Here is a 13,470-nt window from a genome sequence, read left to right on the forward strand (position 1 = left end):
GGGAACCACTGTGCTATACTAACCACTTCAATGTGAGCATTTTTAATTTTTGTACATATTTCTTTTTCTTCCTTCCTTCCTTCCTTTCTCTTTCTTTCTCTCCTTTTCTTCTCTCCTTCCTTCTTTCCTTCCTTTCTTTTTTCTTAATTCCTGATCAAATCCTGGGTGATTTTGTGTTTTTTAAAAAATTCTTTTCCATTTCTGCTTTTTTTTTTAATTTAAAGAAAGCTGCAGTCATGATCATTGGCTCTGTCTGTTATTGGGGGAAGATGGGGATGGTGCATGAAGGAAGGGGGTCACTAAATGTGTCGTATTGACTAGATTTATTAACCTAATGTAAGAAATCTGAAATCACAATTGCAATGAGCCTCTTTGAACAAGAGACGAGCTGTCAAGTTAGATCTAGGAATTCAACCAATTAATTGCGAGGTAGTACAACTAAAAAGCCAGGCTTGATTCTACCCAAACCATGTCTTTCTTTTCCCCCTCTCTCCCCTCTCTTTCTCTCTGTTTAGTTTGTTCTAAAAGCACGTTTTTCCCCCCAACTACATTGGTTTGGAATTTTTCCCCAAGATTGGGGATGGAGGCATATACTTATACTTTTCTTTTCCACAGGTTTCCATGGTTTTTGGATGTGGTTTTTCACTGATGGTTTCCTTCTCTGTTTCTGACATCTTCTCCCCCAACCCCAGAACACAGTTGCCCCCATCCCGAATTAGAAGGCTGAGCCGGCACTACCCCATCCATGAGGGATCGGAACCGGTTAACGCTTTGTGCTGCCCCTCCCTCTCCAGCGCTTCATTCTTTAATGGTGTGTTTCTCCTCCCTGTGCCAGGAGTCATCCATCCCACCCCACCAACCCAGATGGGAAACTGGGCTGAGCTGAACCTGTGAAGGTCCAGGAAGCTGCTTCGGGGCAAGGTTGCCAAGCAGGTGTTCAGAGCAGGGAGGCAAGATTAGAGCCCTGAAATCCTTGCGTCTCTTCTGTGTCCCCATGCTATCCCATCCTCAGGTTCCTTAGCTTCAAAGTGGGGGACAAGAAACTGAAAATGATGTTCAAGTAAAACAAACCATCATTCAGGTCAAATTATATTGCAGCCGACATCTCCAGTCTGATGGGTGAAAATAATACATTCACTTGCAGGTAGTCCTCAACCTATGACCACAATTGAACCCAAAATTTCTGTCCTTAAGCAAAACAGTTCTTATGTGAGCTGTGCATCCCATTTTGTACCTTTTCTACCATGGTTGTTAAGAAAAACCAGTGCAGCTAAGTTAGTAACACGGTTGTTAAGTGAATCTGGTTTCCCCATTGACTAGGCTTGTCAGAAAGTCGGAAAGGGTGATCACATCATCCCGAGACATTGCAGCTGTCATAAATACATGCCAGTTGTGAAGCATCCAAATTTTGATCACATGATCATGGGGATGCTGCAACAAACATACCTGTGAAAAATGGTCATAAGTCATTTATACAGTGCTGTTGTAACTTTGGTCACTAAATGAATGATTATATATAAGTTGAGGACCATCTGTAGGTACCTACAGAGGCATGTAGATATTTTTACATGAAGAACAATATAGTTGGATGCATTTGAGTGAATGTTTTGCATATATGTAAAAATACACATGTGCAAACAAATATCTTACCCAAATGCACAAGAAACACAAACCATAAGCTTCATTAAATTGGAAGTATACTTTTAAATATGGTCCAGCTGTTCTTATAAGCATCAATTGATATAAGGATGTGCATCTGTGAGTGCTCCAAAGAAAAGCATAAAACTGTAAATCATGACATTCATAGTAGTTATTGATCTTGAGACTCCTCTTTTTCTTCAAGTTTGTAGTGTCCTTACTTGGACTTAGCTGCACGTTTTGAAGAAGCAGGCTCGGAGAATGGCTCCAGGCAATCTGCCCATTTCCAACCCTATAATTGACAGTCTTGTTTGAAAGAAAGGGAAAACACAATGTGCAATGCACGACAGAATAGTGACACAATATTTAGATAGTTACATGTAGACCAGCCAACCATTCCAATGGCCTTCTTGAATCAGAACAACGGCAAATGAAGTTCAGCACATCTGGATACTGTTGAGTTGGATAAGACTGGTTAGGAATTTATAGACTAAAGGCAACTTTCCTTTGAATGTATCTCTTAGAAGGAGACTCTATAGACAAGGATACTCGTAAAGTTCCATTAATAAGTACTGAGAGGATTTCAAGTGCTGGAAGTCAATAGACCCATGTCTATTGGAGCTCACAGGTTCAGACTCTGGCTTTTCACCTATGACTACTTTTCCAATTATGAACTATTTCCCTGACGCATGACCATCATTTTGCAGGGAAAGTTGGTTGGATTTGGGCATGATATAACATGGGTCCCTGGCCACATGACTGCTTTTATCTTCTGGGGATGATAGTAGGGAGGAGATTCTCCAGCTTGGGAAATCCAACATGGCCCCTGCCAATAATAAGCAGAGAAACTATTTCCTTAGCAAAAGGGAAAAGTCCATAGTAAATATTGGAGGAAATTATCATGATCAGTGAGTGCTAACTTTAACAAGTCATACACCTTGCTATGGAATCCTCTCTGGCTAACATTCATTTCTAGACTTATTTTACAACAGGAGCAATGTAGGCAGTTATTTCTCACATTATGCTCCAGGGTTTTGGTGTTTTTTTTTTCCTGACATGAATGCCAAAAAAAAAATCGATAACATTTCTGAGAGTAAAAGTGATCTTCATTTGAAACATATAAAAAGTGTTTTGTGGAATACAGGTATCACCAATATGAAAGTAAAAATTGTGTTAGTAGCCAATTTGATGCAACATGGTCCTGAGAACTAAGTCTTAAAACCCTTGTGGGTAAAAGCAAAACCACAGAAATTGTCCTAATTTACACTTTGTGAGTCTTGAATAAGTTTGCTCTTGACTTTAGAGGGACTCACTATGACAAAAGTTTGAAAATCAGAGATTAGACAGAGATTGATAGCTAATACAAGGAACATCATGCAGTGCTGTAGAATCCAACTGTTTCCCATTAAGCAGTTCTTGTCTGGTGATTCACAACGGAAAACACTACAGGGATCTTTAACAGTCCTTGTCATTAACATCTAGGCTAGTTGGCTTCTCTCCTCCTTGACTCATTGCCATACAGTGGTAAACCCATTTGTCACTTTGCATTTCCACTGCACTATAGATCAAATAATAGCTCTGTCGTCGTATGCGAAAAGACTAAGTAGATGATCTTCAAACACCTGATAGACAATAACTGAGACAAAATAAGTTCTCCTTCTTCCTAATTAAACGTGAATAGGCAAATTGCAGATGGTCTTCCTTGGCCTGCTATATCAATGCAATCTTTGCACAAGAGTACTTAAAAAGTTAAAATGTAAACACTGGATCTCTAGCTGGCACATTATAGCTCTAATATGAAACGTAACTTTCAAATCACCATTATCTCTCTCAGCCTGGTTCCTTGAGAACTATTTCCAGTTCTCAAGGAAAGAATGATGTTTACTAGTTAGGTTTATAGTAGCCAGCATCCTTATTTTTGACAGGGGATGAACAACATGGGGGCCGTATGTGGCTACTCCAACCTCATTTTTCCTTCCCTTAGAACCCCCAAGGTCATAAAACTGAATTTCATCAGCATTTTTTTTACAGTAGGGGAAGGGGCAAAATAGATACGTTGACCCTCCAGGGGAAAAATAACACATTTATTGGGCATTAAAAGACATCGTCAACTCTAATAAAGCCTGCTTCTTTCATTCTTCAAAATCAGGCTGAACATTTCTGGTGCCATCACAGCGTTATTGGTCATAGTCCTTGCAGCCTTCGTAGACAAAATAATAATAAAAGTATAGTCACCTACATCAGAAAAGCCTTGGCTCAGCCCTCTTCTACACTCATTATTACTCACTGTGAATACCTCTTTTCCATTCCCTATACTAGTTCTCCAAATGAGCTCAAGAGGCAGAATATTTATTAATCAGAATTATTTATTATTACTAAGTAGGATGCAGCACAACATCACCATGGAGACCCAAACACCGTGAATAAGAGTGAAATCACCAGGTTGCTGACTCAGCCCTGCTTGCTCCCTTTGGAGTTATCCAGCGATTGTGACCATTGGGAAAAAAAAGTCCATCACCCTCTTAAGCTCAAAACCCGTTGGTTTTGAAGAAAATTAAACTTTTTAGACCATGGCACAGGGTATGGTCGGAATCCCAACCTAATCTCCTTTATGCAAAAATGGATATGAAATGCATTTCTGTCCATTTGCACTGAAGCTCTGCCTGAATCTGGAAAACCGTGGGAGGGATATTTATAAATATTTATGAGAGCTGGCATTGACAAAAATGCTATTTTCCTCCATGACTGATGCCAATCTCCTTCCTGGATTATTTGCAAATCATTTCTAAGGCTGTTGGTGTATCTCATCTACTTCCAAGTGTGTGGTGGTATGGTTTGATGTGGAATCTAAGTTATGCCCAACTCAAATAAGACTTGCTACATCTGGAGTGTTGTGGCATTTCATAGCAACTGTGCAGATATAATACTGGGAGAGCAGAGAATTCACTATTGTATCCACAAAAACTATTGCCAGATACTTTAGGGCTGCTATAACAAAGCCCAAATGCCATTGAGACTACAGAGCTGGGGCGGGGGGGGGGAACCTTTTAACAGTGGAAACTATAAGCTAGCACCCAGCAGTAGCTGGGTTGCTGACAATCCAGTTTCCCCTAGGCGTGTACCAATATGTCAATACTTGTACACCAGAGCAATATAGTCCTGGGTCTTCTTAATGGAAACATCTTACAGCCTTTAAGCCCTACAATTTGCATTTGGTTTGACTGCTCCAACGTCTTCTCTGTAGCTGCTTAGTAACAATGTGCTCTAATGGAAAGGTGAATTCTCTGCTGCACTCCTGCTCTCCTCACTCCACTCCACCTCTCCTTCCACCACTAAATGCTTTTCTTTCCTCCCAGCCTTGCTCCAGCTAACCAGAGGCAGATACTTGCAGAATGCTGGCCTGTTTTTGTCTTCCTTTCAAACTTTTTCCTCCTGGCTTTTCCCAAGACTGCGGGCAGCCAATTGGGGTGTGGGTGAAAGGGAGGGGTTTCCTTTCCCCCCCTGCCCAGCCTCCTCCCCCCCCCCCCACTGTCACTTCACTCCTCCACCTTCTGCCATGTGCACTTGCCTCATGTCCTTTGCTGCTTCGAATCAAACCTGGCTGATAAGTTGCTCAAATGGCACCCAGGATATGGGAAGCAGAAGCTTTGGGTAATGAATGGCATTCTTCTGCTATAATTCTGTAAGCTCTTATTTCCAGAAGGGAGACAGTCCCTGTGCTAATCTGCAGCTCTCTGTCCCCAGGATTTAAAAGTAGTCTGTTTCAGAGGAAGAGGAAAACACCCTGTCTTTTATATTCAGTGGGCTTCTAAGCAGCCAAGCTTTGGATTATTTTGTGCTTGTTTTTCTTTTCCCATTGCCCATTCAATAATGTTTAATAATGGTAGAATATTTCAGGCTGGCAGGCCCTCATTCTTTTTCCATTAGAAGGCATTTCCTCAGAACTGTTTGGAAGACAGTGATAAGATGTAGAAGAACATTTCTCGGAGGGCGTGAGATAAAAGAGTCTGAAGCAATGGAAGTTTGAAACCTGGGCTCCTAATTTCTGCTTCTAAATGCATGATTACTTTCTGTTTTAGGAACTGCACTGAGCTAACTTGCAGCTCTGATATTCTAGCTAATTATACTGCAACCCCAAGGAAAAGAAAGACCACTAATAATTGCCTTTGTAGATGCAGAAATGGGTCCAGTTTCTTTCTGCCTCATTATTATTGATGGTTATGCCAATGTAAAACTGGGCTTTAGGTTGCGGCATGATGACTGGCGTAGATTAATCTTGGTCAATGGAGTTGGTCAAGCAAATTCCTTTTATGAGTGCTATATATAATCTTTTGATCAGTGTATTTCAAGATTTAATGGAACCAATATGTTATAAGTTTCCAATAAAGTAAAAAAAAAAGGTGTCCTTCCTCTAGAGATACCCACCAGTCCATCAGTCCTATAAACCCAACGACCCTACTCAATGCATTCCTTAGGATAGACAGTGCTGTAATTCCATACTTAATTTCAAAGATGTGATGTGGAAGCTTTAACTTCCATGCCATTAGATGTATCCCCTAGCTATCTCCGGTGGAGAAGATTTGTGAGGTCTAGCTCATTGTAATTGCTTTTCCAGAGCTTTTAACTCTTCTGACCTCCATAGAATGAGTAAAGCATATGGTCAGGGAATAGGGGTTGTAGCTGTAAGTTCAACAGTACTCCTGTTCATAGTTCTGACTTATCCAAATGATATTACTTAGAACTTGGCAGGGAAACAATTTGACATTCCCTGCTAAATTTCAAAGTACAGCAAAGTGAGGGAGGATGGTTTGGAATCCTTATATTCCCATTTTAATTTGATCTGGACAAAGTGTTGATTTCCTCTGATGCTCCCCACCCATCCCTCCCATTATTTAACATCACTGAGCCATCTCAGCTCAATAACAGATAAAAGTGTCATGATTGCAGCTGCTCTGAAAACTCAGCGCGGATTTCACTTCTCCTGCCAACAACCTTTTACAAATTTATCCTCTCTCTCTCTCTCTCTCTCTTTCTTTCTCTCTCTTTCTTTTTTCTTTGTTCTGTCACATTCTTTCTGAATTTTCACCCTTCCCCTTTTACCCAAACATCCTTTCCTCCCTTACATCCCCTCCCTAGTATTCGTTTGCCCAGGGACGCTGCACAAGATCCTGGAACCTACCTCGGCTCATGAATCAGAGCACCAGTCTGGAGCTTGGTGCAAGGATCCTCTTCAAGCTGGAGACCGAATATATGTCATGCCTTGGATCCCATACAGGACAGACACCCTGACAGAGTATGCCTCATGGGAAGACTATGTAAGTGCCCGACATACCACCACATATCGCTTACCCAACAGAGTCGATGGCACCGGCTTTGTGGTATACGATGGAGCAGTCTTCTACAATAAAGAGCGGACACGCAACATTATCAAGTATGATCTGCGGACACGGATTAAAAGTGGAGAAACAGTTATCAATACAGCCAACTATCATGACACTTCACCCTACCGCTGGGGTGGCAAGACTGACATTGACTTGGCTGTTGATGAAAACGGGCTATGGGTCATTTATGCCACTGAAAGCAACAATGGACGGTTAGTGGTAAGCCAGCTCAATCCTTATACTCTACGTTTTGAAGGCACATGGGAAACTGGCTATGACAAACGCTCGGCATCCAATGCTTTCATGGTGTGTGGAGTCCTCTATGTGGTACGGACAGTCTATGTGGATGATGACAGTGAGGCCGCAGGGAACCGTGTTGACTATGCCTTCAATACTAACATGAATCGTGAAGAACCGATCTCTCTGACCTTTCCTAATCCTTACCAGTTCATCTCTTCCATTGACTATAACCCCCGTGATAATCAGCTCTATGTATGGAATAATTATTTTGTTCTGCGTTACTCTCTTGAATTTGGTCCACCTGATCCTAGCACTGGTGAGCTATCATCCTAAGATAAAAGTTTGGGTGGGGAAGAAAAAGGAGCGATCAATGTTTGGAAATTATGAATGCTTGATTTTTGTTCTAATTTTTACAGTATGGATAAAAAATATTTAGGGGAAAAAATAACGAGTCCACTTGCAGAGATGTGACTTCCTTCATTGTACAATTTGGCACATAAACCGTATGCAATTAACTTTTTAAAATTAGATTCTTTAATATGTATTTTATACCAACTTTCTTTAAGTTGGTGCCCTCCAGCTGGATTGGACCACTAGAATTACTATGTGCATTTTGGCTGAAAATTTTGGGATTTGTTGGCTAACACATCTGGAGAGCATCAGGTTACATAAGACTTTTTACACTAAATCTCATATATCAACAGTCCTCCATTGCATATGGATTAGGATTGTTACCTTTTGACTTGAGCTAAATATCTTTTGACAGCTATCTCTTGACTTGAGCTAAATTAGATAAAACAAACATATATTTTGCATATCCTACAAGCGATTGCAGGTTTTTCAGGCAACTCAGCTCCTGCTATTTGATATGAAGGACAATAATCATATTTCAAGAAATTTTCGAGCATGTATAGGCAATATCACCTTAAAAAGAAAGGCTTAAATTTTTGCACTGACATCTAAAATACCTTTAATTTTGCTACTTGCTGCAAGCAGTTCTTCAGGCTTCAGTCAAATAGTAAGTATTAGAAAGTTTATTCACCTCAATTCAAACTCACTGTGGCCCCAACAGAGTCAGCATGTGCCTGAAGTTCTGACAGTTAACATCACATGGAGTTTAAATTGAGAGATGGATTGTCTGATGTTCAGTATTTGGCAGAAGCCTAGAGGCTACAAAAAATAATTCCTTAAAGCTGGGCAGAAGGAGAAAAATTCAGTCTACTTTGTCATGCTCTGGTATAGGGCCAGATTAAGATCTATTTATCCCAATATATCACTAATTTGTTTTTTTCATACATTCTCCATTCATCCCAGTGGCACAGCTTCTGTCTGAATGGCATTTGAAACTGAGCATTTGCACAGTTAATATCCCCATGCTGTGGCTGGATGAATGGGATTTAGCCCGAGTGAGAATAACGGATCAGTTGTATCTGTAGGAGTCACATGCATATTTTTTAGAAGGGATGGGACAGAATGAAGCTTACCTTTACTTAAATTAGCACTTAATGCTACAGTTTTCTATATTTTAAAATTAAAAATGATTTCAGTGTGAAAACATGGCTTGTATTTTCATATTCCCAAGAAAGGTCTGACAGAAGATGTCATAAATGGTATATGGGCTAAGGAGATACGAGGAAGATAATCCAGATTAACCATTTTAGATATACTGAAATAAACAAGTAATATAACTTGGAAATTTGATGAATTTTTGCAAATTATATAATCTACACAGGAAAGATCCAGACACACTGATATATAAAGGAATATACTGTATACTGAGCCTCATGGAATATTTGTTCAGCAGTAAAACAAGGGTCAAAAAATTTGGGCTGGAATCAATAGAGAGGAGGAAAGAATACATATAATTCTTTTGGTATCATTAGCTCCTTTTCAGAATATTCTGCATTTGAACATTTAGTAATCACCATCTCCCCTTTTTTAAAAAAAAATATGTTTGCAACCATGGCAACTAGAATTTGTGATACTAAAGAAAATCTGGGACTCTATAACCTGGAGAACTGCATCTTTTGTTACAAATATGATCGTGATTAAATGATGATTCCATGCAATGAAATTTTCTGGCTAGAATAAATAATACTGTGGTGAGAACGCAGCGAGGGAAGGTATGTTTTACATTTACGAGGTTTTAAGGACAGCCCCTGATATTTTCAAGGTAAAGGATCTGAAATAGCAATACAGGGCTAGAAAAGACTCAGCTGAAGATTTTAGGGATCCTCTGCAAATCAAGAGGTACCATAAGATTGGATCAATGCAAAGCAACATCAACGAAAGTGGAATTGAAATAGCATAGGCATTTCTAAAAATTAAAATTTTATAACTGAAGACCTGAAAGGGAAGGGAGGAATATTTTGTTTGTGGGGAGGATTGCTTGCCCTCAACTGTCTTTCTGTCCACAGGGCCAGTTACCTCAACACCACTCAGCACGACAACCACTATTCGCCCAACCACTGTCACCAGCACAATATCGCCTGCTGTTACAACTACTCGGCAGCCACCCCTTACAACTCACCCTATAGGTGCCATAAATCAGAAGGGTACAGAACTGCACACAGTCACTGCCATAATGCCCAGTACCCGCCGTCCACCAGCAAACAACCAGCACATCTTTCCAGAGCTCTTCTGTGAAGCAAAGGAGGTGAGGCGTGTCCAGTGGCCAGCCACACAACAAGGCATGCTGGTGGAAAGGCCTTGCCCTAAGGGCACGAGAGGTAAAAATAAGCAGCTTTCATCAGGGTTAGCCTTAGGCAAAATGTTCTGGTCTTTATTGCAAGGCATTCCTTGGGATGCTTACCAGATCCAAATGAAAGAAGCCGGGGTCCAGGCAGTGTGTGGCAGTTCTTTCATTAGCCCTACAAGTTATAGTGCTATCCTGGAGGTAGCAAAAACTTGTATTGGAATGAAATCTGCTGGCCTTATTCCTGTTTCTTAACATGCCTTTCTATGGCAACTACCTGATTTCAGTCTTCATGGAGCTTATTTGTATTGTAATTAAGGGCAAGGGAAGAATCTACTTGGGAAGTCAGCTCTGGACAAACTTAATGCTTCTTCAGAGGCCTTTAATAGTGGGTTGCTTTGTAGTGAGAATGAGAGGCTGAAGCCACAACTGATATTGATTAACAAGTCTTTCTTGCTGTCCTACCCACAGGTATTGCTTCTTTCCAATGCCTTGCTACTCTTGGTATTTGGAACCCACGCGGGCCTGATCTCAGCAACTGCACGAGCCCCTGGGTCAACCAGGTGGCCCAAAAGGTATCATTTTCTTCCCAGAAATTCCTCCCGCCCTCTAGTTATTCATCAGACAGTTCATCTTCACAATGGGTATCAGGCTTCTTCACGCCTGCATAACTCTTCTGCTGGATTGAGGTAGTCTATGTTTCTTTCCTCTTGACAGATCAAGAGTGGAGAGAACGCAGCCAATATTGCTACTGAGCTTGCCCGACATACGCATGGTGCCATCTACGCTGGAGATGTTAGTTCCTCTGTCAAATTAATGGAGCAGCTCTTAGATATCTTGGATGCTCAACTGCAGGCACTGCGTCCAATAGAGAGGGAGTCAGCTGGCAAAAACTACAACAAGGTGCATGGTGATATGTTAACTGGGAGAATGTTCTCAGTAGGTTGTGTGTCCTAACCCTATATTTCACTTTCCTGGACTGTTGAAACAGAATAGTCATTGAAACAAATAATTTGGCATAAACCTTTTAAAGATCCAGTGGTTGGAAAAATATATGTTAAACATCTGCATGTTTTTTCCCCTTTTTGTCTTACAATAAATAACAATAAATTTTCCATGCCTCCTGATTATTAACCTTGATATGAGAATAGTTATGAAGAAATACCTTTAATTTTTCTGGCTAATTTTGTGGTACAGTCTACCAGATGCTGTTGCTACATAGAAACTCTGGTCATGTTTATTGGTTTTCCTATAGGATTCTATATTAGCTCTGGTGATAACAATGCAGAATGTTTAAATACTGATCGATCATGTGAATGCATTCAAAGAATAGATAATGTGTTATTGAGTTAATCCTATGTAAGTGTCTAGGATTACAAACTGACAATTCTGGTGATAATTTTGAATTCGGACCTGAAAACATAAATCAAAAACTTAAGAATTTGATCAAATGTACAGTGTAAGGAAATAAAAAAGGTAAACAGTGGATACAGTTGTCAAATATAACCTGTCTCTTTAAATAACAAACAACCAGTAAATTAAAATTCACATTGTCATTTAGGATATTTCTTTTTTATTCTGCCTAACTGGAGACTTTATGTATGGAACAAACAATGTTAATGAAACCCATAGATAAAACGTACCATGTTTCCCTGAAAATAAAACCTCTCCGGATGATAAACCCAATGGGGCTTTTGAGTGCATGTGCTCAAATAAGGTCTCCCCTGAAAACAAGCCCTCCCCAAAAATATTGTAACACAGCAGCAGCCATGAGGTGGCCACACTCAACTGCCTCCTGCACCTCAAAAATAATAAGATTTCCCCGAAAATAAGGCCAAGCACTTGTTTCGGGGGTCAAAAGAAAATAAGACCCTGCCTTATTTTTGGGAAAACACGGTATTCGGGTAGACTAGAGAGAGGCCTTTGGAGATTTCTAATTATTTTCTCCTTGTTTTGATATATGGACCGTCATTGACTCTGGGCTTGTATGCTGTACTCTGCAGATGCATAAGAGAGAAAGGACCTGCAAAGACTATATCAAGGTGAGGACATCAATGTTCTAAATTTGGGTAGGAATAGCTGTGGGCAAGAAGTAACCTGTCAAACATCTGTGGGTCTCAGAGAGATACTGACATTTCTCTGAGATCTGCATGTTTCTATCTCAAAGAAATTGTTTCATTTAGAAGCACCCTAAATTTAGAGCAGCACTAAAAAGTTGCTTGTTTATGTTTATTAAAATATTTTTATCCCATACCTGATATAGTCATATTATATTGTATAACTTTCTAGTAGTATATCGGAAATTGTTCAGCAACCTGTGGAAATTATGAGGGAACGGACAAGAGAATCTTTTGGGGAAGGACATGCTTTGCTACCAAAAATATTTTTTTCTTTGGTCTTGCCCAATGTTATCTGAATTACAGGTGGAACACAGGAAAAGTCCTTTCTATAACATTAACTTGTTCTGGATATACAACTGATATGGATATCCACAAAACATCTCACATGAGATAGCCAAAAAATCTTTACCCTGGAAACAATACATAGAAAGCGTCCATCAAACATATATCATTTTAATTTTATTTGGGGAGCTATTTGTAGTTGTCCAGAACACAAATAACCATGCAAGTAATCTCTCAACTACTACAGCTAGTAGTACTACTTAAACACTACATTTCATTCTGTGCCAGTGCGGCTGATTTAATATAATATAAAGTTATGTGGGGCTTTTTAAAATTAATAAATAAAAGATGCAGTTCATTTATTTGGAACTAGGATCACAAATGCATGCTCTTTAATTGAATGACACAAAAGAGGCTCTAAGTCAACCTTTTTAGCTTGGCAACCATCCCATTGTGTTGAACTTCAATCCCTAGACTAAATAAAATACACAGGGGAGGGGATATCCACCAGAAAAGATGTTCACTATGGTGATTGAACTTCCAAAAAATCTGGAGGATACATGCTGAGGGGGAAAAGTCATTTAAAAATAAAGGAGAAACAACTTTTCAAAAACTGTGATAAATTATATGAATATTTAAATATGGGAGTTATGCTACTTCTCACCCTGCAAGCAAAGTAGCTATATCTTGTAGTTGCTTGTAGAACTGACTTGCCCACTTTATAATACTCAAAGTAATGATGAGCAATGCCTGTAATTCCTGAGATGAAGAATTGCGTTTTCCAGTTGTGGATTGTTTGGAAAATACTACGCCTTTAATGCCGAGTTAGCATTTCAGAAATTGAAAATCTCCTTCCACCCCTACAAGAATTTTGATCCAATGAGAATAAGCAGAAGTTAGGTAAGAAAATGGGGCAGGGGGAGAATAACACAGTTACTACAGCTCTTCCATAAATGGTAACATCTTTGAATTGGCCCCATTCTACTCAGGAGGTGCACCTAACTGACATTAGCAAAATAACAATCTCTGGGTTTTGAGGGTTATCCAGGGTATCATGGATAAAGATTAATAATACGTATGACTTTTGCCTGTTAAATGTAAGCAGTAGCATGAA

At 39.8% G+C, this 13,470-nt stretch overlaps 1 protein-coding gene across 5 annotated transcripts in view; it reads left to right on the forward strand.

Annotated features, from left to right (window-relative positions):
• ADGRL1 (adhesion G protein-coupled receptor L1) overlaps positions 1-13,470 on the forward strand; it is a 141,535-nt gene that overhangs the window by 105,527 nt on the left and 22,538 nt on the right. For 4 of the 5 annotated variants that reach the window (XM_087709724.1, XM_087709723.1, XM_087709727.1 and 1 more), the window contains 5 exons: positions 6,775-7,575; positions 9,677-9,988; positions 10,426-10,529; positions 10,672-10,857; positions 11,958-11,996. In XM_087709724.1, coding sequence (XP_087565850.1) covers positions 6,775-7,575; positions 9,677-9,988; positions 10,426-10,529; positions 10,672-10,857; positions 11,958-11,996 — 1,442 coding nt within the window. Of the gene's footprint in view, positions 1-132; positions 812-6,774; positions 7,576-9,676; positions 9,989-10,425; positions 10,530-10,671; positions 10,858-11,957; positions 11,997-13,470 lie in introns of those variants that run through there. The other variant, XM_087709725.1, reaches the window with a different exon arrangement.

The sequence above is a fragment of the Thamnophis sirtalis genome, unplaced genomic scaffold, assembly GCF_051295495.1.
Source record: "Thamnophis sirtalis isolate CommonGarterSnake01/CBP01778 unplaced genomic scaffold, rThaSir2_p1.2 scaffold_3, whole genome shotgun sequence".
NCBI lineage: Eukaryota > Metazoa > Chordata > Lepidosauria > Squamata > Natricidae > Thamnophis > Thamnophis sirtalis.